The sequence below is a fragment of the Ovis canadensis genome, chromosome 24 (assembly GCF_042477335.2).
Source record: "Ovis canadensis isolate MfBH-ARS-UI-01 breed Bighorn chromosome 24, ARS-UI_OviCan_v2, whole genome shotgun sequence".
In the NCBI taxonomy this organism is placed as follows: domain Eukaryota; kingdom Metazoa; phylum Chordata; class Mammalia; order Artiodactyla; family Bovidae; genus Ovis; species Ovis canadensis.
Genome location: NC_091268.1, coordinates 50,398,189 through 50,424,397, shown reverse-complemented (window position 1 = coordinate 50,424,397; position 26,209 = coordinate 50,398,189). Strand labels below are relative to the sequence as shown.

At 52.6% G+C, this 26,209-nt stretch overlaps 1 protein-coding gene and 1 non-coding gene across 3 annotated transcripts in view; one reads left to right on the top strand and one right to left on the bottom strand.

Annotated features, from left to right (window-relative positions):
* COL26A1 (collagen type XXVI alpha 1 chain) overlaps positions 1-26,209 on the top strand; it is a 166,364-nt gene that overhangs the window by 118,677 nt on the left and 21,478 nt on the right. For both annotated transcript variants that reach the window (XM_069571386.1, XM_069571387.1), the window contains exon 4: positions 24,401-24,462. In XM_069571386.1, coding sequence (XP_069427487.1) covers positions 24,401-24,462 — 62 coding nt within the window. The remainder of the gene's footprint in view (positions 1-24,400; positions 24,463-26,209) is intronic.
* TRNAE-UUC (transfer RNA glutamic acid (anticodon UUC)) lies at positions 16,362-16,434 on the bottom strand. Its single transcript has one exon. It is a non-coding gene; the product is annotated as a tRNA-Glu (tRNA).

The following is a 26,209-nucleotide window of genomic DNA, read 5'->3' as shown; positions in this document are numbered from 1 at the left end:
AGAGTCACCAATTACCTGATCCTCAAAGACATGCCTTCGACTTCCTTCCTGCCCGTCTTGATTGCGCGGCCGGCGGCCTCCCGGGATCGCGGCTGTGGCAGCCACATTGCACGCACATGTTCCCTAACAAGCCAGTGCCGAAAACCACATTAAAACGAGCCGGGGAGACGGAGTCACTTTGTAGCATGCTTTCTTTTATTTTGTTTTTGACTTGGAAAGAAGCATGTCTTGGCTGCTAATCAAAGAGCCGCGGGGGCCTCTTAGCAGAAACCAAGCCCACCCCAGGCCAGGCCTGCCCTCCCGGCCCCCGCAGACGGTGGCAGTGGCTCAGGCCCGAGGGACCTGAGAAGGGCCAGACCTTGGGCAGGCCAGACGATGGGGGTGGGTCCTCGGTGCCAGCCGGTGCCTGCTGCATCCAGGCTGTGGGTCTCTGGACCGCTTTGTTCTTTCGGTTCAGCTGCAGCAGGGGTGTCTGGACTCTGTGTGTTCCCAGAAACACGGACTCCTTCCTATTAGTAAGTGGGTTCTGCAGCCTTCATCGAGAGAGTATGTTTAAGGATCTTCTTGGCACAGGAGGGGAGATAATGACTCAGGGTCCCACTCGGGTGGGACAGAAGTGTAACCCTGGCTTTACCTTGACTTGCTCCAAGACCCCAGAAAGATCCCGCTCCCTGCCAGGTTTCCCGCGATAACTCTGCAAGATGGTTAAGACCAGATGGGATTCCCAGCCAGAGGGCGAGCATCTCAAATTGATGGGTTGTGTGCTGAGATTCGGAGAAGGCAATGGCACCCCACTCCAGTACTCTTGCCTGGAAAATCCCATGGACGGAGGAGCCTGGTAGGCTGCAGTCCATGGGGTCGCTAAGAGTCGGACACGACTGAGCGACTTCACTTTCACTTTTCACTTTCATGCATTGGAGAAGGAAATGGCACCCCACTCCAATGTTCTTGCCTGGAGAATCCCAGGGACGGGGGACCCTGGTGGGCTGCCATCTATGGGGTCGCACAGAGTCGGACACGACTGAAGTGACTTAGCAGCAGCAGCAGCGCTGAGATTCACTCCTTTTCATCCAGCCACCCTCTAGACATTCTGCTTAGATTCACACGATCCCCTCACCCCCTGCATGTCCAAAACCCAACTCATCAACACTCCCTAGAACCACTTCAGGTTCTCTCTCCTCTTTTTTTAAAAAAATATAATTTCTTGGCTGCACCGCACAGCATGAGGGATCTTCGTTTCCTAACCAGGGATCAAACCCAACCCCCTTGGATTGGAAGCTCAGAGGCTCAACCACTGGACCACCAGGGAAATCCCAGATTCTTCTTGGCTTAAGGGTGAATGTTACTCTATTGACTGTTGAGTCCAGAAACCTCAAAACCCCAGTACTTTCTTTTGCAACAGTTCCAGGGATCCCCAAGTCCTGTGTATTCACAGCCCTTGAACCCATCTTCTCTTCTCTGGCCCCTGGTTAGACCTCACCCACCTATCACCTGGACCGCCCCAGCAGCTTCCAGTCCAAGATGGAAATTGAACATTCCCCTCTTCCCCGTTTGAAATCCTTCTGGACAGAAGCCAAATGGCACCACCACTAGACGTGTCTGTGCAGATTAGGAAAATGTGATTCTTTCTCAAGGCACTTGTCCGCCATCTGCTGGGAAATGGTGGTAATGAATACACAAATCTCGGCTGACCGGGTAGTGACGGCACCCCATAGGGTTGTGCACGCAGTGTCCCGAATCCAGACATCTAAGGGCCTTCCTATGTCCCGTGCCTCTGACCCTCTCACATCCTACCCTCCAAGGAGATTGAGCTGTCTCAGGCTCCAAATGCAAGATGGTTAAAGATGATTAGGGAGACAGGATACAGCTCAACCGTGCACCCTGCTGTCAAGTTCCTTAACCTCTGCATCCAATCAGTTTCCTTGTCTGGAAAATGGGGATAAGAGGAAGACTGTCATCATTGGGTTTTGGGGAGGACTAAGTGAGTTAATATTTGTAAAATGTTTAAAATAGGGCTTGGTGCATGGAAATGTTTTATTAGTATCGTTTGTCGTCATCATCCCCAGCGTCACGGTTGTCTCACATCTCCGTCCCTCTCATGCATTCCTCTGCTGGGAGAGGGCCTCTCTCCCACCGCACTCTGCCCTTCTTTGCTTGGTCAGCTACTCATCCTTCATTCAGCTACTCATCCTTCAAGGCTTAGAAAGCCTTTCCTGAGGAAGGCCAGGCAAGTCCCCTCCCTTCCCTGCTTCAGGCTCCCCCAGCCCCTGAGTGACCCTCAGGCATAGCCCTTATCCCTTAGATGTCCCTGAGCTGTGAGCTCCTTGCCAGCAGGAATGAGGTCTTCCTAGGCCATGAATGTTGAGGTCCCAGCTCAGTGTTGGCTTCAGAGCAGGAACTTCCCGGAGTTTTTCCTGAAAATCACTTCCAGCTCATTTTGAGCATTTTGCTATTCCATACTGGGTTTTGTGTGTGTGTGTGTGTGTGTGTGTGTGTTGTGTTTTGGCCATGACCTGTTGCATGTGGGATGTGAGATCTTAGTTTGCTGATCAGGGATTGAACCTGTCCCTCCTTAACCAATTATTTTCTACCTTGCACTGCCCCCTTCTACCTGCCTCTGGCAACCACCAATCTATGTTTTGTCTCTGAGGGTTTATCATATTTATTCCTATAAATAGAATCACACAATATGTAACCTTTTCTATCTGGCTTCTTTCACTTAGCATAATGTTTTGGAGTTTGTCCATATTATTCCAGCCTTTTTATTGCTGAATAGTATTCCATCCTTTGTTTATCCACACATCTGTTGATGAATACTTAAGCTATTCCTACCTTTTGGAGGTAGTGCTGCTCTGAATCGCCAGTATGTATGTGTGGTTGTTTGAGGACCTGTTTTCAGTTCTCGGCATTATCTAAGGGTAGAATTGCGAAGTCATAGGGTAGTTCAATGTTTACCTTAGTGAATAACCACCAAACTGTTTGCCATAGCAACTGGACCATTTGTTCAGTCCCAGCAGCAATAGATAAGGGTTCCATATTTCTCCACATCCTCATACATACTTGCTCTTTTTTTTTTTTCCAAAAAAATCATTTTTGTTAACTGTCATAGAGGGTGTGCAGAGGCAGCTCCCTGTGGTTTTGATGCACATTTTCCTAACAACTTGTGACGCTGAGAATCTTTTCGCGTACTTTTTGGCCATTCTTATACAGAAAATAGGCTTCCCTGATAGCTCAGTTGGTAAAGAATCTGCCTGCAATGCGGGAGACCCTGGTTTGATTCCTGGCTCGAGAAGACATGCTACAGAAAGGATAGGCACCCCACTCCAGTATTCTTGGGGTTCCCTTGTAGAAGTTCTCTATACAGAGAATAGAGAATTGTCTATTCAAGTTCTTTGCTCTTTTCAAACTGAGTTGTTTGTCTTTTTGTTGTTGCTCTGTAAGATATGTTGGACACTAGACCCTTTTCAGATACAGGATTTGCAGATATTTTCCCCATTCTGTCGGTAGCCTTTTCATTTTCTTGATAATGCCCTTTGATGCACAAACAGTTTTAATTGTGATGAAATCCAATTTATCTATTTTTCTTCTGCTGTTTATGCTTTTGGTGTACTTTCTAATTAATTGCCAGATCTAAGGTCACAAGGGACTTCCCTTGTGGCTCAGCTGGTAAAGAATCCACCTGCAATGTGGGAGACTGGGGTTCGATCCCCAGGTTGGGAAGATCACCTTGAGAAGGGAAATGCTACCCACTCCAGCATTCTGGCCTGGAGAATTCCATGGACTGTAGTTCATGGGGTCACAAAGAGTCGGACACGACTGAACAACTGAAATGAAGTAAACTGAGCTGAAGGTCACAGAGGCTTATCCTGTGTTTTCTTCTATGAGTCTTCTGATTTCAGCTTCACATTTAGGCTGTTGACTCATTTCAGGTTAACTTCTGTATATAGCGTGGGGTAGGGGTCTAACTTCATTCTTTGCGTATGGATATCCAGTGTTCCCAGCACCATTTGTGGAAAAGACTCTTCTCTCTCCATTGAATGATCTTCTGACTTTTTTTTTTTTAATATTATTTATTTGGCGGCACCTGGTCTCAGTCACTGCATGCGGAGGCTTCGGTGTGGCACACAAATTCTTCATTGCAGCGCGTGGGATCTAGTTCCCTGGCCAGGGATTGAACCTCGCCCCTACCCCTGCGTTGGGAGTGCGGAGGCTCAGCCACCGGACCACAGGGAAGTCCCAGTTCGGCATTTTTAAAAGCCTGGGTTCTTGGCTCTGCCACTTCCCGGTGTGTGCTGTGGGGAGGGCCTCTCCCTCTCTGAGCCTCCGTTTCCTTGTTTGTGAGATGAATCCCTGGGTTTGCTCAGCCCTGAGGTGGCCTGGCAGCCCCAGGGGCTCCGTGTTCTGAGTTGTAGTCACCGTGGGCAGGCTGGTTCTGGCTGGCTCTGCCTGTGCCACACGGGGGTCGCCCTCTCCTGGCCCCCGTGCCTTGCCAATCTCTCTGTGGCTTCTCTGGCCCATGAGTGGAGCTGCTGCAAATCTTCCTGGTCTGCACAGCCTCCCAGCACCCTCGAGCTGGAGTCAGGCTTCCAACCTTCTATTTAGGGTGGAGGGGGCAGTGACTGGGAGATGCCAGTTCCCCATCCAGATTCCTGTTTATTTATTCTGCAGCTCTGAAAGCATTTGCCCAGCACATCAGAAATGAAATCCCCAAACCAGGCCCAAGTCTTTGCTGTGTTGCCAGGGGTACACTCAGAATACCACGATCCTGAAGATACCAGAAAATTCGTGACCAGTGCCCACCCAGCATCTCCCTCCCTCTCAACAGTTCTTAATGGTGACTTGTCCTGTTATTTTCTTTCTTTTTTTAAATTAATTTTTATTGGAGTATAGTTGCTTTGTAGCATTGTGTTTCTACTGTACAGCAAAGTGAATCAACGATCTGTATACATATATCCCCTCTTTTTTGGATTTCCTATCCCTTCAGGTCACTGTCCTGTTCTTTTCATTTCAAGGAAGAAAATTCACATCTGTGTAGAGTTCCTGCCTACTCTAGGCCTGGCTCTGTGCAGGGTGGAGCAGGGGTTCATTCCGGCTTGCTCCTGTAATTCCCACCACAGCCATGTGAGGGCAGTATAATGGCCCACAGGACAGGTAAGGGCGCTGCCTCTCCCAGGCTTGCTCTTGGGAGCCTCGGGAAGTCCCTGGGAGAGGCTCTTTGTGCGCTGATGTGGTTTTCTGCTGTGGAGGTGTTGGGAACATCACGTTTCCACTTACCCTTCTTTTTAGGAGGCCCCTGAAGGAGCTCCTCAGACTTTTGCCAGAAGTGCAAGTTCCATTTTCCCTCCAGCAGCTAGTGGTTTCTTTTCTAAGGATGTGATTCTCTGCCTCTCCTTTTAAAAAGCCTAGCGCCCCATTTGTATCGGATGGTTGGCAATTGTGGCAATCTTCCCAGTTCCATTTCTTCATCCGCTCACTCCCCCCTGATTTTTTTCTCTCTCTCTCTCTTTTTTTTTTTTTTGGCTGTGCTCGGTAGCTGAGCAGGGGCTACTCTTTAGTTGTGGTGAGTGGGCTTTGCATGGAGGTGGCGTCCCTTGTTGCAGAGCATGGGCTCAGGAGTTGTGGTGCACAGGCTTAGTGACCCTGCGGCATGTGGGATCTTCCTGAACCAGGGATTGAACCCTTGTCCCCCACACTGGCAGGTGGATTCTTAACCACCAAGGTGGATTCTGGACCATCGCAGAAGCCTACCTCTGGTTTCTTGACCTTTCTGCCCAAGAATTTCCCCTCCTCCACCTCTCCCCCCATTTCTGACTTGCTGCACTGCGTGTATGTGTTAGCATCTCCAGCCAGTCTTCCCTCGCTCCTCATCTGTCAGGGGTGGAACTGAACTGCACAATCAAGACAGTGGTCTTGATATTTAGAGGAGTCATGGATCCCCAACTCTAAGAACTGGACAAAACTTCAGACAGTTTCTCCTAAAACATGCCCAGGACCGATCATCCTGCTTCTAGTTTCCAAGGGTTCCCTGATCTCTCAGTAAGAAACCTGTATCCAAGGTCCTTCAGCTTCAGTGGGAAAACAAGGAGACACCCTCTAATTCCACATGGGACAGGGGTCACTTCTCAAATTCTCAGGTCCAGAGTGGCCTGGACCTTTCTCAGTGGATCCTTGGGCATAAACACTTTATTCTAATGGAGCAGCAGGACTTTGGGGACCCTCCTCATCCCTCATAACTGGGGAAGAAACCGAATGTCCTTGGGGGACAGAGAATTGTATCAAGCAGTTGGGCTCAAGATGGAGCCCTTCCAGCTGCTGGCTGACCCGGGACAGGGCCTGGTGTCTGTCTGATCCGTTGAAGAAAAAGTGGAGGTGTAGTCTCTCAGTTGTATCCGACTCTTTGCGACCCCATGGACTGTGGCCTGCTAGGCTCCTTTGTCCATAGGATGGATTCTCCAGGCAAGAATACTGGAATGGGTAGCCATTCCCTTCTCCAGGGGATAGTCCCAATCCAGGGATTGAACCCAGGTCTCCTGCATTGCAGGCAGATTCTTTACCATCTGAGCCACTAAGGAAGCCACTGATGAAAGGGGGCTAAACCAGGAACCCCCTACTGGGAGCGTACTAGCTCAGAGAGTTTGGGTTTCTCCCTTTATAGTGAATGGATCAAAGGTTCCTCTGCCTCTTCCCATAAGTGGAGCTCATGTCTGTTTTCCCTAGCTGGGACTGAGTCACAAAAATTCTTTTATGATCCATTTTCTGGCCCCCACCCCTGTTTTTTCTGGAAATTCGAAGCAGCATCCTAAATTTCCTCAGCCTAATTTTAGTCTCTGGAAACCGCGGCCAGATGATGTCAGATTGAATATTAGATGCCATTGGTCTTCCCAGGCCAGGCTCTGCCACCAGCTCCCTGCAGCTGCCCGTCCCAGGGGGTCACGTGTGGGCCTGGGAGATGTCAGGGTCACCGGCCACAAGTGGTGCTGAGGCTACAAGTGATGGGAGTCTTGCTTCTCCATAGGAAGTGCCCTCAGCATTTGGAACCCACTCAGGGCAGGCCAGGAAAGGTTTTCCCAAAGGGAAGGGGCAGTTCTCACTCCATTAGCAAGGTTTCCCAGAATACCCTACTGTGTGTCCAGAAAAAGCGGGCAGGATCCTCTTCTAAGAAAATGGACCCCGTCCACCTCCCATACTCAGCCCGGCACCACCTTCCAACAGCAACTTTTAAAAAATGAGTTCATTTATTTTTCACCACCCTGCCCTGGCTCCTTTTAGGTGATCTTGTCTAACTCCCATCTCCTGTCTGAGTCTCTGTGTCCATTTCTTTCTTTAAATCTTATTTTATTAAAATATAGTTGATTTATGATGTTGCGTGAATGTCTGCTGTACAGCAAAGTGATTCGGGCACACGTACGTGAATATGTATTCCTTTTCATATTCTTTTCCATTATGGTTTATCACAGGATATTGAATATCATTCCCTGGGCTATACAGTGCGTGCTTAGTCATTCAGTCGTGTCCGACTCTTTGTGACCCCATGGACTGCAGCCTGCCAGGCTCCTCTGTCCATGGGATTCTCCAGGCAAGAATACTGGTGTGGACTGCCATTTCCTCCTCCAAGGGATCTTCCCAACCTAAGAATAGAACCCGAGTCTCCTCTGTCTCTTGCATTGCAAGCGGATTCTTTACCTGCTGAGCCACCGGGGAAGCCAGGGCTATGCAGTAGGACGTTGTTATTTACCCATCATATATATGATGGATACATACACCTTCTATCTGAGTCCATCTCTTTATCTTTATTCAAGATAAACAGTCCTTTTTCACAAAGGAAAGGATGCTTTGCTCCGTCCTGGCATTTGCTCTTGGCTGGGGTGCCTCAGATGGTAAAGCGTCTGCCTGCAATGTGGGAGACCCGAGTTCAGTCCCTGGGTTGGGAAGATCCCTTGGAGAAGGAAATGGCAACCCACTCCAGTACTCTTGCCTGGAAAATTCCATGGACAGAGGAACCTTGTAGGCTACAGTTCATGGGGTCGCAAAGAGTTGGACACGACTGAGCGACTCCACTCACTCACTGGGTGCTGTAGCCTTTGATCAAACCTGCAGTCCCCATGGCCTGTCCCAGGGTGGGGCTGCAGTTGGCTTATGAACAGTGGTGCTAAACATGGGCACAGTCCAGCCCTGGCCAGAGCATCAAGGAACAATGGTTTCCTCGAAGTCCCCCCGGACCTCTAACCTCCCCACATGGGCCCCCAGTCCTTCCATGCCCGTTGCTTGGCTGCGATGGAGGAGTCTGTCAATGGGGACAAGGAGGCCCCTGTCACAGAGACGATGTGCAGAGTTCAGGAGCCAGAGAAGGGCAAGGCCTGTTTTGGGGACCACAGGCCATGTGATGTGGTGCAGAGGGAGGCTGTGGAGAGGAGAGAGGCGAGGGAGATGGACTGGACAGTCCAGAGGCCACTCAGTGAGGGTCTTTTTATGGGACTCTATCTTTTTAAAAAATAATTAATCACTTTTGGCCGTGCTAAGTCTCAGTTGCAGCCTGTGACTCCTTTGTCATAGCATGCATGCAGCATCTAGTTCCCCGACTGGGGATCGAACCTGTGCCCCCTTCACTGGAAGGTGTAGTCATAACCACTGAACAGCTGAGGAAGCCCCCAGATGATCTCTCGGCCTTAGAACACTATGAGTTCCACCAGCACTTATGCACCATGTATTATTATTACCCTGTGCTTGGATCTGGAGAAGGCAATTGCAGCCCACTCCAGTACTCTTGCCTGGAAAATCCCACGGAGCCTGGTGGGCTGCAGTCCATGGGGTCTCGAAGAGTTGGACACGACTGAGCGACTTCACTTTCACTTTTCACTTTCATGCACTGGAGAAGGAAATGGCAACCCACTCCAGTGTGTTTGCCTGGAGAATCCCAGGGACGGGGGAGCCTGGTGGGCTGCCGTCTGTGGGGTCGCACAGAGTCGGACACGACTGAAGCGACTTAGCAGCAGCAGCAGCAGCAGCGCTTGGACCAGTAGGAAGATGGTAGCCTTTTGCCTTTTTCATCAGCATGTTCAAGAACCATTTCTTTTACATTTTAAATTGAACTTCAACTTGGAAAAAAATCAGGGAAGAAGTTGTCAATCCTTCTGTACCTCCCCTCCAGGGCAGGGACCAAGTGGGGGCCCCCAGGACTTATCCAGGCTCCGTGACCCCCCTGAAGTTCCGGTGGCCAGTAAGCCAAAGAAGCAGAGGGTTCTGACCCTGTGGCTGTGGTTGCCGTTTGGTAGGTGGGGATGTGGACCAAGGTTTATACCTGAACCAGAAGAGGGCGATGGGGTGGGCTCCTGTGTTAAGTGATAGCTGAGACGTGGTGAAAGAGGAGACCGGAAAAGTCCACCCCTGGCTCAGGACAACAAGCAAGCTTGTGTGTCTGGACTCAGGAAAGGAAAAAATAAGCCTGAGAAATCAAAGCCTTGGGCCTCAACCTCCCCCAAATTCGGGACTGAAATTTACCCTCTGTCTGGGACCACCAGGTTGGTTGAAACTATAGATGAGTCAAGTGAAAAATCCCAAATATTAGTTATTTTAAATCCAGCCATGCACGAAAAGAAATAGATCGTGACCGAGGAGAATTTAGAAAATCTATTCATGTGATTCAGCTCACAAACAGTTTAAGGATACAATTCAACACCTCTTCATGATGGAAACTCCTGGCAAACAAGACAGAGGAAGAAACTTAGGACTTCATAGACCTCCGCCACCGATCCGACGGCCAGCATCACGTGCTGGTGTGAGTGAGTCAGTAAACTTGCCCCCCTTTGAAAGTTGTGAGTGGGATATGGAGATACCTATCACAACTCCGCACCATACCTTTAAAGGAATTAAAAGCAAATGGTTTGGGAAACTTCTGTCTGAGAAAAGGCAGTGTTACCAAACGCAAAAAAAAAAAAAAAAAAAAGCCGCACAAGCCATGACTGGGAGGAGATATTTGCAGTGCAGAAAACTGGCAACAAGTTGGCATCAGAAATAAAGAACTCCTCTGAATCAATAAGAAACAGCCAATAGAGAAATGGGTCAAGAACATGGACAGGACTTTCACAGGCTGGAGGGGAAGTGGTGGGGACAAATGGCTCAAAAACTTAGGAAAAGATGTTCAGCCTCATTAACAGTGTGGAAAATGCAAATCCAAACCACGGTGCGAGGGTGTTTCACGCCCACGGGACTGGCAGACTTACAGAAGTCTTGGATCGCTGCCTCTCGGGGCTCCGGGGTGCAGGGCTGAGAGGGTGGTGTTGCAGGAAGGGGGACCGGATGCCCCCACTAATAGGGAGGCTCATTTCTGGACTCCTGTTGTCCTTCAGGACTTGGCTGAGGCTGGCCACCAAGGGGTCCTGAGCTGTTTGGGTCCTACCCCAGCCCCTCCCCCGACTCCCTGCCCCCACCCCAGGCCCGTGGGGTCTCCAAGACTGTTTCCTTGGACTCTGCTGGCGTCAAGGCCCCTTCCCAGGCAGCCAGATGTGTCTCTGGCTGCAGCGCCTGGGTCTGGTATGCAGAGCTGGGTGGAAGAAGAGAGGGAGAAAGGAACTGGGGGTAACTGGGTCAGACCGCCCCTCCCTGGCACCCCTCCGCCGAGAGAATCTGCACCCCAGACCCCACCACCGCATCCCTAAAGCTCGGAGGGGCTGGAGGGAGGAGGGCGGGGCTCTCTGACCCCCGCACAGGGCAGCCCAGCTGTGAGCAGGGAGCAAGCATCAGACTCCGAGGCCCTCCTAGGGCTGTCCCCTCACCTCCCCTGCAGTGGCCTGAGCCTTCTCGCATCTGCCACTTGGTTAGTCCAGGTGGGCTCCCAGGAGCCTGGGGTAGGACCAGTGTGGACGAGAGCCCTGCTCATGGAACAGAAGCTTCTCCTGCGGCTCTAGCCTAGCATCTGGATGCGGGGCCAGCAGGAGCCCGATCCAGGGGCCACGCTTCGTGCCTGAGCAGAAGGTTTCTCGCCCCTTCCTCTAATCTGCACGCACGTGGAGCAGGTGACCATGGAGGCTTGGCATTTCCAGATCTTGGGCCATGTTTTACCTTTGGGGGCTGAACCATCTCTCACCCCTCCTTAATTATGGGGATAACATTATCTCCCTGGGAGGCTCTCCTGGCAGGAGAAAGGGACGGCAGAACTCTTTGCATGGTGTTGGGCTTCCAATAGGGCTGTATGGATTCATTCTTACTATAGCGTAAATGACTAAGGGGGAGTCATGGGGTGCCTGCCCTGGGATGGTGAGAAGGTGCATACCCAGGACTGAGTTTTGGCCCTGGGTGGACCATCACCTCATACCACCTCAGATCTATTTTCTCACCTGTTAAAAGAAAGGGCCCATTGAGGTAGGCCTGAGACCCTTCTGGTCTTTACAATTGTATGGGAGGTTTGTTTTCTAGTATGGGTACAAATATAGCTGCCCCTTCTCTGCCCGAGGAGGTGGCCTTGATTACCCTCATCCTCTGGGCCAAAGTAGCTGAAGTTCAGAGAGTTAAGTCACTTCCCCAAGGTCACACAGCTTGTTGAGGTGGAGGGCCCAGAGAGATGACTAAGCCTTGAGCTATTAGGCAAACACCGTAAATCCTGAACAAATGCCTCTCTGTTGTTCGAATGTGTTTTAAACTATCGGGTCAGTCGGGGGAGGGAAAATGTCTCTAAGAAAGAGCCAGATTGTGTTTGAGTGATTGTCCAGGCTGGAAAATACAGGCAATTAGCAGAAAAATCCACCCTCAGTGAAGGTCTGTGTCTGATGTGGGGACTGGCTCTGTCAAGTGGTCCTTTAGTTGCCATGACAACCTCCTCCAGTGGGGAAGGATGCAGTCCAGGTGTGACCCTGGGAATCCGGAGTCTTGTCACCTGCCCACTCCTCCTCCTTCCTGGTTTCCCTCACCCCCTGTCTCGACAGGAGGCCAGGTGGCCTGGGCTAGGAGGGGGCAGCTGGCTAGTGCAAGGTGGTCCCTGAGAGATGGGTATGCATGGAGCGAGCAGGTCAGACCTGAAAGAATATAAACCCCAGACATTGCCTAGGGGGGCTGAGCCCAGACTGCCCCATGTCATGAGGCAGGAGACTTCTGTGTGGTCACTATATCCCCCACTGGACATGGGATGGGCCTCATCATGTGCTGTTCCCTTGAGTGGCTGAGAATTGGGGGTGGGGGCACCAAGACGCATCTCCCTCTTGCCCACCTTGAGCCCATGGGTAGGTGGTGCCTGACATTGAGGTTCTGGGCTCCCACCCCATGCAGTCAGAGCAGCGTCTCTTTGACTTGTTATCCTTTGATGGCCCCAGAAGCCATGTGTATAGGGGGAAAAAAAACACCTCTTCTTTTTAAAAAGGTATTTGAGGGACTTCCCTGGTGGTCCAGTGGCTAAGACTCCACACTCCCAATGCAGGGGGCGTGGGTTCGATCCCTGGTCAGGGAACTAGATCCCACATGCCGCAACTAAGACCTGGCATAGCCAAACTAAAGAAAATTATTATTATTTTATAAAAAGAGCATTTGAAAACTGCTGCTCTGAGCTCTTCTTTGGTAGGATGTCAGGCCTGTGATCTCTCTAGCCTGGGATTCTTCCTCTGATAAAGAACTTGGGAGCCTTTGGGATGTCCTTGGTGGCCCAGTGGTTAGGACTCAGTGCTTTCACTGCTGAGAGTGCAGGTTCAGTCCTTGGTTGGGGAACTAAGATCCCACGAGCCATGTGGTGTGACCGAAAGAGAGAGAGAGAGAGAGAGCTTGGGAGACCTGGTGTCAGAGGAAGCACCCCACACTCACATCCCAGCTCCTCTGAACAACCTTCAAGAGGTAGACGATGCTGTTAGGAGACCAAGGGCTTCCCTGGAGCCCAGCTGATCCATGAATTAAAGCTGAAGCCACCTTGGGCCTTCCCATACCTTTGGAGGAGTAGAGACCCTGAGAAGGGAAGGGGTCTGCCCAAGTGCACGCAGGGAAAGATCAGAGCTGCTCCCAGGAGGTCCTCCGATGCCTGGGGGTCCCCTAGACCTCCCGCCTGGGGACTTTGAACTCTACCACCGTTTTCCACTCTGCCCACTTCTGGCTGTCTTTGGGGCACCTCGTCCATTTCCCTAAGATTAGAGCTCAGCACCCGCCTGAGCCTGGACCAGTGATGCAGGAGGGGGAGGCCCTGCCTCGGGTCCAATGCCGTGGGTGATGCGCCCAGCAGAATCAGGCAGCCTCTCCCATATTCTGGAGGCCCTCAGTCAGCCCGCTTTGCTTTAGGGCTCCTGAACGTTGACCTGGAGCTCGGAGCCCTGTTAAAAAGGATCCTTTCCCACTGACACAGGACGATAGTAGCGACGCCCCATGTCCGGGGGTGGGGAGTCAGAGCTGGTCTCCCTGGGCTGTGCCTGGTGTCATCTTTCAGACCCAGGCAGGGCCGCCTGCCAGAGTCCTGGGACCCTGAAGATATTTATGATTTCTTTCTGGATGAGGAAAAAAGAGAGAGAGCACTTCAAACAATAACTTCAGATTAACAACGCGAACCTCAGAAATCTACCCAAGAGAAGCAACCGGATCAGTGAACCCTGAAAAATAAAATGTATGCAGGGGTGTCCTCCCCTTTCTCAACCCCCCAAATGGCTGCAGAGACTGGATCTCTTACTTCTTTAAAAGTGTGTTTTAAATTTATTTGGCTGCCCTGGTCCTTCGTCGCCACTCGGGATTTTCTCTAGTCGAGGCGAGTCAGGGCTGCTCTGAATTTGCAGTGTGGGGGCTTCTCATTGCAGCGGCTTCTCTTATTTCGGAGCACAAGCTCCAGGGCACACGGGGCTTCAGCGGCTGTGGCTCCCGGGCTCCAGAGCACAGGCTCAGTAGTGGGGCACGGGCTTAGTTGCCCCGAGGCGCATGGGATCTTCCCAGATCAGAGATCGAACCCATGTCTCCACACTGGCAGGCAGATTCTTTACCACTGAGCCATCAAGAAAGCCTCTGACTCTCTTATTTCTGGATAAACCCCCTCTCGAGTCCTGTGGGACAGTCCTAGGAGTCTGGGAGATCCCTCCACTGAGCAGACGGGCACACAACCCCTTTAATCCAAGTACCCCCAACTGTGGGGACCCCGCTCCAGGAGAATTCTGAGAAGGACCAAGAAGTCCTTGATCTTCCAGAATTCTGGCTGCTGCATACTCGTGGATTTCTGGAGACTTCTCCCGGCTGTGCCAGTCAGTCTGAAGGGAAGTCACTCCGCAGTGACTGGAAACAGTGCTGATGAGAAACACATTGCATCAAACAAACGTGGGTTCAGTCCCTGGTTGGGGAACTTAGATCCAGCACACGAGGAGCAACTAGGCTGGCTAAGAGCCGGCGGTCCCCCCACCCCCACCGCCACTACCCGACTGCCGGCTTTGAATCCAGCCGCTGGCACTTAGTAGCTGTGTGACTTTGGGGCAAATTACCTAACCTCTCTGTGCCTGGGTTGCTTCATCTGCAACACAGAGATAATAAAGGTTCTTCCCTCACTGGGCTGTTGTAGGAATCAGACAAGCATACATGAAAAGGGGTGTACTGGGTCTCGCCTTTCCGTTAGCGCCTGGCACAGAGTGAGTGCCCCATGAATGCGAGTGGCTTTTTCTTCTTTTGATCGTTATTATGGCCCGCGTGGCTCCACATAGGCCAGGCCCTCTCTGCTATTGTGAAATCGGAAGAGGGCGTTTCCTCCCTTCTTCCCCTCCCACCGAGACATGAGCCAGAAGGTAATGAACTTCAGCGTCCAAACGGCTTTCTTATCTCTACCTTAAGCCCCTTCCACTTCTCCTGGCCTTGGTGGAAATGGAAACCAGCTGTTCGGGGGGGGCAGGAAGGAAGGCCCAGGGACAGAGTTGCCAGGGTTCGCTAGGGACACATGACCCCTGCCCCCTGAAGGAGGAGGACGGTCCCTTCCCTCCCCTGCCCAAGTTCCCTGAGATCCTCCAAGGTGGGCCGCCTGGACAATGAGCTGAGGGTCTCCTTTTAGATCTGCTCACCCCCTGCCCCAGGGTGGCACTGCCTCTGTCCGAGAGGACACATGAGCTTCTTTGCAGCCCCGTGTGACAGAGGGATATGGCTGCCCCACTTTTCAGAATACAAGAATGGATGAGACATGGACCCACAGGGAAGAGGGGTGCACAAGATGTTCCCCAGCCAGGCTGCTGAGTGCTCTAAGCAAGGTGTATATTGTACTCTTGGCAATTAATAGGAAGGTGGCTGCCTGGGTCCACCTGGAGTGGTCAAGGAAGGCTCCCTGGAGGAGGTGGTGCTTCAGTAGGAATTTACTAATCATTGGAGTGGGTTAGAATCTCTTTCTGGATACGATAACAAGACAGGCAAAGGCCAAAGAACTAGAAGAGTGAGGGGTGCTCAGATCATGGCAAGCAGCCCATTCGGGGGGACAGGGGTTTTCCTCAGGGCGGTGGGGAGCATGGAGGGTGACATGTCAGATTGGTGGTTTAGGGTGAGCAAGGTCAGGGTTAGACATGTTTTACACAGACCACACCTGTGTACCAGCATCCTCGTCAAGAAAGAGACCATTTTCATCATCTTAGAAGTCCTCCCCCTGCCCTTCTGATAACTGCCCTCCTCAAGGTAACCACTGACGCACAGGCCACAGCCTTCGAGCTGTCCTGCCTGTGATGGAACTTTCAAGAAATGGACTCACATGAGTGCGTGCTCTTTGGGGTCTGTCATCTCTGTGAGCTCATCCACTGGGTGGCATATGGTTTCTGCGTAATATTCCATTTTGTGAATATTTAGTTTATCCCATCAGCCACCAATGGGAATTTGGATTATTAAAATTTTTGGTTATTTTGAGCAACACTGCTTATTCTTACACAAGCCTTTTGGTGAAATTATGTATTATTTTTGTACCTAGAGGTAGAATTTCTCCTGTTAGATGAAATTGCTCATACCCAGGAGAAACAGCCACATTTTTAAGACGTGGTTATTCCATGGACATTGCATTGATACTGTCTTAGAGTTCCAGTGCCCCACACCCTCTTGGATACTCAGATACTTGCATTGTTAGTCTTGCCTGGGTGTAGTTTAATTTGCGTTTCCTGATAGAGCTAAGGAGTTGCGCCCCTCTACGTATGACTCAGCCATTTGGCATCTTATTTTGTGGTTTTATGTATTCCAAGGACCTTTCTGCTTGATGATATGCTTTTTCATTCTCTTAATGCTGTCTTCTAATGAAAAGAAATTCTTACATTTAATGCAGTTCATGTTATCAAAGCTTTCCTTAATGTTAGTGCTTTTTGTATTATTCTGAGGTCGTGAAGGTAAGTTACCTATATTTTATAAAAACTGGATTGGGTGTTATTTTGTTTGTTTTGTGTTTTTGTTGTGGCTGCTGATCTTATTTCCCCAACCAGGGATTGAACCTGAGCCCTCCACAGTGAAAGCAAGGAGTCCTAACCGCTGGACCACCAGGGAATTTCCAAAAAACTGTTGTTTCTCTTTTAACAGTTAGATCCACAATGTACCTGGAATCGACCTTCGTGCGTGGCGTGGGTTGGGGGTCAGATTCTTTTATTTCACTTTTCCATTTTGGTATCCAGGTGACCCAGTACTCTTTACTGAAGCCCTTCCTTTCTCTCTTGTACTCATATATACCTCTTTTATAAACCAGGTGACCGTGGTAAGTGTGAATCTATTTGTCTGTCTTTGCACCAATAATACAGCATCTTAATTACTGTAGTTTTATAAGCGATCTCAGTTCTGGTTGTGTAAGTCTTCCACTTCTGTTCTATTTCATCTTCGCATTTGGCTATTCTTGGACCTTTGCGTTTTTGTATATATTTCAGAAAGAACCTGAGAATTCACACACACACAACATACAAAAAAACCTTCTGAGATTTTGAATGGGATTGCATTGAATGGATAGATCAATTGGGAGAGACTTAACGTACATAGTATGGTACCTTCCAATCCATGAGTATAGTATATCTTTTCATTCATTTGAATCTGCTTTAATTTCTCTCACTGATTTTTGTAATTTTTAGTAGGCTTATTCCTAGATAATTTGATGCTGTGTGAATGGTATTTTAAAATTTCACTTTCTACGTGGTCATTGTCAATGTATAGGAATATGGTTGATTTTTGAAAACTCTATAATCCTTGCTAAATTAGTTTAGTAATTCCAATAATTCCTCTTTAGATTTTTCTAGGGCAAAGATGTTTTGGGGTGTGGTCCAGCCGTGGTACAAGACTCAACAATCTTGAACTCTGGGCTGGATTTGGAGGTTGAGAGGGAAGAAGACGGACTTGACCAGTCAGATTGGCAGAGTCTGTAGGGCCACGCACGCGTGCTAAGTCGCTCCAGTCGTGTCTGACTCTTTGTGACCCTATGGTCTATAGCCCGCCAGGCTCCTCCGTCCTCGGCATTCTCCAGGGAAGAATACTGAAGTGGGTTGCCTTGCCCTCCTCCAGGGGATCTTCCCAAGGATCGAACCCACGTCTTTTATGTCTCCTGCATTGGTGGGTGAGTTCTTTACCACTTGCACCACCTGGGAAACTGGGGGGATGCAAAACCCACAGACTTCCCCCATGTCTAGTCGCGGTCCAGACACTGTTTGCACATCGCATGGAGAGTTCTTCCCCAGCCAGGGCACCTAGCCTAGCCCACCATGGCCGTACGGGAAGGGAAGACCGCCTTTAATCAGCAAGCTGGGTGACCTTGACTATGTTGTTAAACCTCTCTTGAGTCTCATCTTCCTCACTCACAAAAGGAGGGACGCATGCCAGGGCATTTCTGCCTCTCACCTCACAGGTGACTGATGAACCTTGGTGAATAGTTTTCGCTCACCTGTGTTGTCTCTTTTCCCCGTGGGGGTTTTCTGAACGTTGCTGGAAATCTCTGCAGTCCAGAGGATGCTGGTGGGGGAGGGTGTGAGGTGGGGTAGGTGGCCAGCTCCCACCGTGCTCTGAGCAGCTTCAGTGCAGCTGGTCCTTTGAGGATTTTTATTTCCACGGCAAGAACACCCATGCAAGGTTGCCCCTCTTCAAGAAGGAACTCAAATTACTTTTCAATAAAAACTCTTGGCAGAAGTTCCTGAAAAACTCTGGCCTTCTCTGTGATCCCTGATATAGAAAAGGATGGAATTTAATTATTCTGTCCTGTCCGCGAGCCCCACGGCTGGGCCTGGCATGCAGCCACTGCTCTGTCCGACCAGCAGGCTCCCCGCCCCGCTGGGGTTCATTGCTCTGGCATGTGTGAGGGAACACAGGGGAGACCCAAGGCAGGGCCCCCACCCTCAGCCTGGCCTCGCCCTTTTCACCCTTCCTTTTGGGGTCTGTGTCTTAGAAAAATCCCATCTGTCTGCGGTTACCTGGACAAGCAGCTCTCTACAAGTTAACAGGAGAGGTGACTTCCCAGGCCCAGGGGAGGTATTGATATTTTACAAAATTCCCATCAGGGCCTCTCTGCGACCCACGAGGCTAGGCTCAGAGCACCAGAGGGCGGTTTAGAGCTTCAGGCAGGATTGGAAACATTAGGATTGGAAAAATCTAGAATGATCATGTCTTGGTGGACCCAGGAGTCTGGGGGTCCCTAGAGACCCTGGAACTCCAGCCTGCAGCTGGCCTGTTTCCCGCCGGCTCATGAAGAGATACAATTTTGTATATTTTCCACGCAGCATCATAAGCACGTTCTGTGTTTTTACCCAGTTAAACATTTAAATTAAAGATCCTCTAGAGAAGGGCAGGGCAACCCTCTCCAGTATTCTTGCCTGGAGAATCCCAGGGATGGAGGAGGCTGGCGGGCTACAACCTATAGGTTTGCAAAGAGTCGGACATGACTGAAGTGACGAGAACGCACGCATGTATTCAATATATTCAATATGTATATTGTTTTAAAAAGGCCAATAGCCCTTCAAGGCTTACCATGAGAAAGAGTTCTCAGTACCCCTCTTTACCACCAGCTTCCATTCCCTATAGTCTGGCTTTTTTGGGTGGGAGTGGAAAGCTTACCTCCATCGTTCTCATCACATTAGGGAAACTGAGGCAGCTCAGGACCCCTCTTTTCCTGCGGTGCCCTGTGGGTAACTCACGGTTAGTCTAGCTGGCCTGCCCCACCCCTGTCCCCGCAGCATCTTACCCTATTGACCTCCTTGGAACCGTCTTCCCCTTGGAGTCTTGGCTGGGGTCAAGGGTCTCCCAGGGGATGTGGGGGTCTCCTCCAGCCGGGCCCCACTGGGTGGGCTGCGGGTGACACCCACCCTGTGTATGCCCCCTGCCTGCAGACCACCTCTGAGAGGGTAGATGGGCCTCTGGGGGAGGGCCACCCTGGCTGCCGCTATCGGCATCTCAGCTGCACAGTGGACCGACTCTGCCTCTTCAGGAGTCTCCGCAGTAGCCAACTCCTGCCCTGTCAGCAAGGCCCAGACCTTGGGAGTCCGATCTCATTCAGGGGGAGGGTCCTGACTTCAAGATTCAGAGCCATGACCGGAAGCAGTGCTGGCCAAAGGCACGTGGTGGGTAGACCGGCAACCACCCTCTGCAGTGGGCGGTCTGAGGCTGAGGGGGCAGAGGGCAGGAGCAAAGAGCCTGAGACCCCTGGAGCTGGTCAGCGTAAACCCCTTTGGGGCTTCCCTGGTGACTCGGTGGTAAAGAATCTGCCTGCTGATGCAGGAGACATGGGTTTGATCCCTGGTCCAGGAAGATCCCACATGCCTCGGAGCAACTAAGCCCGTGCCTTACAACTAGTGAGCCTGTGCTTGAGAGCCCGGGAACCACAGCTACTGAAGCCCGCTCAGCCTAGAGCCTGTGCTCCACGATGAGAAAAGCCACCGTGAGGGGAAGCCCATGCACTGCAGTGAGAGTAGCTCCCGCTTCCTGCGACTGGAGAAAGCCCTCATGCAGCAACGAAGACCCCCGCACAGTCAAAAATAAATACAGAAATAAAACTAACTTAAAAAATTATATAGACCCCTTTTACAGATGGAGAAACTGAGGTACAGAGAGAAAGTGGGCCTCAAGCCACACAGTGAGTTAGCTGTCTCTCTAGCTCTCTCTCTACTGACCACACTGAGCAGTCAGCTCCTCTGTCTCTCTCTCACCCACACACCCCCTCACTTCCAACCCACATATACTGGCGAAGATCTCTAAGCTCAAGTTCTGCCTCTGTGTCCTAGCTGCGAGGAAATGCTCGCGGGCCCGCGTGTGCTGGGAACGTGGGAATCCTCAGAACCCCAGAAAGTGAAGAGTCTGTCTCTCAGGGAGGGAAACCGAGGCCTGGAGCCAGGCGGGCAGGGCCTCGGCTGGTCACACAGCCAGCATTGCCCCGCCAGGCCCGTTTCCATAGTTCCACTGCCCCGAGGAATAATTAGAGAAAGTTAAACATGTATAATTTAATTGCTTGTCGATGACAGGGTGCTAGGGGAGCCATAAAACCTGCCCAGCCTCAGAGCGCCTGCCCAGGCAGGTGGCACGGGAGGCCGGGCTGGCAGCCTAGGGTCCTGCCCGCTAGTTGGGACTCTCTCTGCAGCTGGGGCGCCGGACCCCTTCCCAGCCCTCCCCATGCCAGCTGACAGCCAAGCCGCTCCCCGCCGGCCGACCAGGATGCCCAGTGCCAGCGCAGACTAGGCCTGGGGCCCTGCCCGCTTTCCAGAAACAGGTTCCCGTGCAAGCCCAGGCTTGCCCCTCGCTCTGCTGACCGTCCCCCCTGCAGGGCATCCTGTGTGTTGCCTCAGACCCTGGAAATATGTTCACGGGCCGCGAACACCTCGGGAACATTCACTGCGTGGAGATGAGGCCCTACTGACACCTCACCCATGGCCATCCTGCCCCACCGTCTTCCTTCGGGAGGGGGGTCCCCAGGGTGGGGAGATGCCCTCTTGTGTGTGCAGGTGACGAAGCTCAAGCCGGAAAGTTCTCCAGGCCAGCCCACTTCCAGAGTCAACGCCGTTTTTGCCCCATAAGATGCTCTCGGGCCTCTGCTGCAAGGGCAGGCACCCCATTCCCGCCACCCTACCCCCTGCCCATCAGTATTAGCACAGGGTGGGGCTCCCCTGCCGGTCCGGTGGTTGGTTAAGACTTCGTTTTCCCATGCAGGGGGTGCCGGTTCGATCCCTGGTGGAGGGGCTAAGATCCCACATGCCTTGTGGCTGAAATGCCAAGACATGAAAAGCGAAGAAATGTAACAGATTCGATGAAGACTTTAAAAAATAATCCACATCTAAAACAAAACTATACAAGCACAGGGTCACCAAGGGGCTCACCGGCACCCACTGGGCCTCCAGGTGGAGGAGGAGGTGGCCGGGGGTGGGTAGGGGACGGGGTGGGGTGTGAATGTCGGGGTGGAGGACGGATGAGTGGGTGGGTGGATGGGGGGAGGCGGGTGGGTGGCATGACACCTGGGACCCTTGTTTTGTTTCACTGTCTGTCTTTCCCACGAAAGGCCGCTTTCAGAGGCACCAGGATCCTGCAGTATTTAGGAGGGGGCAGTGAGTGGCCCCTGGGAGTCCTCCCGTGTGTCTGGCCTTGTTGACTGGGGGCCTTTGGGCGCCTGGACATTGTACAGGGTACATGTGCGCACTCAGTTGTGTCCGACTCTTTGCGACCCTTTGGACTCTAGCTCGCCAGGCTTCTCTGTCCGTGGGATGTTTCAGGCAAGCATACTCCAGCGAGTTGCCGCTTCCTCCTGCAGGGCCTCTTCCCAACATAGGATTGAACCTGCATCTCCTGCATTGCCGGGCAGGTGGATTCTTTACCCGCAGAGCCATTCCAGAGAGCCGCCCTCTCCCTGCCAAATTGTTCAGGGGGCCTCCCCAGATTTCAGTCCCCATGGGCCTTCCCCCTGGGGTGGATCCCAGAACCCAGAGAGGACAATCAGCCCTCGCTGCTCTCCAAGCCCTCCAGTGTCTGCCAGCCTGGGACGTGGTCGCGCTCTGCTTTCCCCTGGTGACTCATCCCTGAGAAGCCCCCCTGCCCGTCTCTCCGCTCTGTGCTTTGTACCTCTTTCTTTCTTTACTGTCCCTTTTGCTGGGAGGAGTTGGAGGGAAACATGTGTGTTCAATCCCCCGCGTCTAACCAGAAAACCACCTCCTTTCCTGCTGGTCCTTTGTGAAGTCCTGCCCCATCCCCGAGTCAGCCAACTGTATACATTCTTCTAGTTGTTTTAAAGTTTCAGTGTTTATACCTCAGTCTTTAATCTCTTTTATGTATCAGGGTTACTGACAAGGTTTTATTGGGGGAAGAAAAAGAATTCTGTTTCTAAAAAAAAGGCTTATAAACCACAGACTGGGCACAGCCCAGGGTGGATGGGGAAGGCGAGGAGGATGAGGGGGCCCCTGCCAACCCACAGAAACCCAGGAAGGGCTGGTGAGCAGAAAGTAAGGGGCTGTCAGCCCCCGTGGCCCCAAGGCTGGGCACCCCTGGGGAAATCACAGCCTGAACCACCTGTTCCCAAGGTCCTAAGATGCTGGGAGTCTTGTTGCATCTCTCACAGGATGGTCATTATTTTAAAACAGGGATGTTTCCAAGGTGGTTTGTGTTCAGTGACAAAGATACAGGACTTCTCCAAAGACAGACAAGGCTGATGATGGGGGATGGGGACCCCGCTGGTGAGCAGGGGGGCCTCGCTGCAGCCAGGGGGCCTCTGAACACCAAGCGGGACGTGCCAAGTTACCCTAATACCTCTCGTGTGTCTGCTTGACCAGAATGCGGTGCCTTTGGGGTCAGGCTTTGAACCGAGGGAGGAATCTAAGCATCTCTTGACTTCCAGAGCAATAAAAGCTCTTAGGAACAGCTTTGAACCATCTATTTCCTCATTAAAGCTCCGGGTCTCTGGAGGAGACAGACATAAATAGATGATTACAGCCCAGGGAGATATGTGCCTGGGAGGTTAAACATTACTGGTCTCCTAATTGGCCTTCCGGCTCCGGGGCCCTCCCATAGCCTCCCACGGTGCACTCTGCTGCCAAAGTGTGCTTTTAAAAATGAAAATCTGACCTTGGCTTTTACCCCCTCCAGCAGCTGCCCATTGGTCTCAGGACACGGCCGGGCTCCTCCCCGTAGGCTTCCTGCTTCAGCCTTGGTGGTCCCCAGGTGTGCTCCTGTCCTCTAGGCTGCTGGAAGACCCTCCCCGGTTCTGTTCTCCTCTGGTGTCAGCACTAATTCTTCCTTCTATGGAATCTGACCAATCACTGTTCATCCCTCAGTCATCACCTTAGATGCCACTGCCTCCAGGAAGCCCTCCTGGGCCACTCCCAGCCCAGATGGGCTTTGGCAACCCCAGGTAGGCTACTCACTCCAGTATTCTTGGACTCCCCTGATGGCTCAGCTGGTTAAGAATCCCCCTGCAATGCGGGAGACCTGGGTTCGATCCTTGTGTTGGAAAGATCCCTTGGAGAAGGGAAAGGCTACCCACTCCAGTATTCTGGCCTGGAGAATCCCATGGACTATATATCCAGGGGGTCTCAAAGAGTCAGACACGACTGAGTGACTCTCACTTTCACTTTCCTGTTTCTCTTTTGCATGTTCTGGTCTTACAGCCCTTACCAACCTGTGTCTTTTTGCCTGTCCCCTTCCTCGGACTGTAGTTCTCAAAGTCAAGGAGTGTGTCTCATTTACTACCCAGTCATTAACTATCAGATATTTTTTTTAAATGGTGGAGTTTATTAAAAAAATTTTTGACGTGTGTACACTGCTCCATTTATTTATTTACTAGTTATCCTTGGCTGCTCTGGGTTTTTGCTGCTGCGCGGGCTTGCCTCTAGTTGTGGCAAGCAGGGTCTGCTCTAGTGGTGGTGCATGGGCCTCTCATTGCAGCGGCTTCTCTTGCTGTGGAGCACACGCTCTAGATGCACAGGCTTCAGCAGTTGCAGCGTGCGGGCTCAGTAGTTGCGACTTGCCGGCCCCAGGGGACGGGCTTTGGTAGTTTTGGCACAGGAGCTTATTAGTTACAGCTTGAGGGCCTTAGAGCGTGCAGGCTTCAGTAGTTGGGACGTACAGGCTTAGTTGCTCCCGGCATGTGGAGTCCTCCCAGACCAGGGATCGAACCAGGCCCCCTGTACTGTCAAGGGGAGTCCCATCCACTGCACCACCAGGGAAGTCCTCAGATAGTTTTTGATCCACTACTCTGTGGCCAGGCAGTGAAATTCAAGAACAAACAAAATAGACAACGACCCTGAGCATATGACACTCGCAGGCTGATGAGGCATCCCAGGTGCTGGCTCAGACGATTCACAATACTCTGTGCTGTGGATGCCCAGAAAGGAGGCTCGGAGGCCAGGCAGGCTGCCTGGAGGAGGGGGCACTAAAGATAAGGCTCTGAAGGATGCATAGGAGTTCTCCAGGCAGCAACTCAGAGATTGCCCTGCCTGCCTGAGCAGAGGCTATCCTGCCTAGCCGGGCTGCTCTCTCCCCAGGATCCACTCCACTCTCACCTCTTCTCTTTCAGAATGCATGAACTGTACCCGGCTCAGCGACATGAGCGAGCGGCTGACCACGCTGGAGGCCAAGGTCAGATGGTCTGGGGATCCTGGGCCTAGGGAGTTGGACAGGGAGGAGCTGGCGTCAGCCCCAGGGAGCCCAGCAGGCCTGAGCAGCCTGGTCCCCAGGGCTGGGTGCTGTTTGGGGCCTCAGTGGCTCTGGGTAATTTTCTCTAGGCTGGGCCAGCCTCCTGGGGTGGGAGAGGGGCGTGGGATGAGTAAGAAACCCAAGGGTCCCAGGCAGCAGGCTGGTCTGGGTGTGGGCCTCAATGGCTGGGAGACCGGAAGCCCAGATGCTGACCCCTCAGTGGAAAGAGGAGGGAAGTCGCTGTCCCCTCAGGGCTGCTGGCCCCGACTCGGGCTCCCCCTTCCTGGTCTTGCTCCGGGCTGGGCTCAGGAGCTGATGGAGGAGGAGCCGCCTGGCACCTGCGAGCTTTCTCCCTGTCTACATCAGGGGGCAGAGGGGTGGAGCAGCTCACCCCAGAGGCAGAGGGGCTCAGTAAAGCCTGGCCATTTATCTGGGAGTGGCCCCAGGCAGCAGCAGGGAGGAGGACAGGACTCAGAGAAGGGGAGGATGTGTGAGGTGCAAGTGTGTCGGGGAAGCTGCCCTGTGGGGACACCTGGGGCTCTGTCCCACCTGGCGCCTGGGAGACAGTGCAGAGCCCACCTCGGAGCTGGCCTGGCGCTCGCTGGGATGTGCTTCTGCGCCGCACTCCCCGTCACCACGTGCCCTACGGACAAGCCCCACCTCCTTCACCTGGAAAGCAGGCGCAGAGCAATTGGCTGGAAGGTCTGGGTCTGGCGGAGGCAAGCTTAGGGCTGAGGCTGCTGTACTTCCAACCTCCAAGGAGCCTCTGGGGGCAGCGGGACTGCCAGGGGCTCCTGGCCCAGGGCAGAGCCAGCACCGGGAGGCTGGACTGACCCGAGCGGAGGCAGCACTCTCTCAAGGGCAGACTACAACATCTGGCTCTGGGCGCTGCCTGGGAGGGCGCTGTGAGCATGGCCGGCTGGCAGGGAGGCCGAAGTGAGGACAGAGCGCCGAGGTGGGCTGCGAGACCCCCACTGCGAGAACACGGAGCAGACCCAGAGGCTGGACCCCAGCCCAGGGGAGCCTGACAGACAGGGCCTCCCTGTAAGCACACACAGAGAGACACATACATGAACACATGTATAAACACACATGAAATCACAGAGACACACATACTTACATACAGACGCACACAGACACTCGCCGCCCTGGCCAACGCTGTTATCACCCTTCGGCTGGGCCGCCTGCCTTGGAAGCCTGACTGTGGGGACACCTGCCCGGTGTGATGGGGGCTGTGCTGACGGGCAGCTGGAGGTAGGCACGTGTGGGACCACCCCGCACCAGCTGGGTGACTCACCGGACCCCACTTCCTCCTCCTCTGTGGAGTGAGCTGAGGTGCCAGCCTCACAGGACCGCTCGGGGCCTCAGGTGACACAGTGGGGGAACCCGTGCTGGACAGGTGTGAGGCTCTGTTATCACTTATGCCTTGTCGCTGTGGTGTCTTCCTGATGGAGGTACAGGTACATGGGAGAAGCCTCATGGCAGAAGCGTGAATGGCCTCCCTTGTCCCGGCAGGCAGGAGGGTCCCCCCAGCAGCCCAGGTGCCTGGGCACAGGCCGGGGTGGAGACCCGTGTGCTCCCTGGGTCACGGCTCTGCGGGGTGGGGGCAGAAGGCTTCAGGGAGCAGATGCTGCCACATGAGCCAAGCTGGAGCTGGGGCAGCCCTGGCAGGGATGAGAGATGCTGGGGA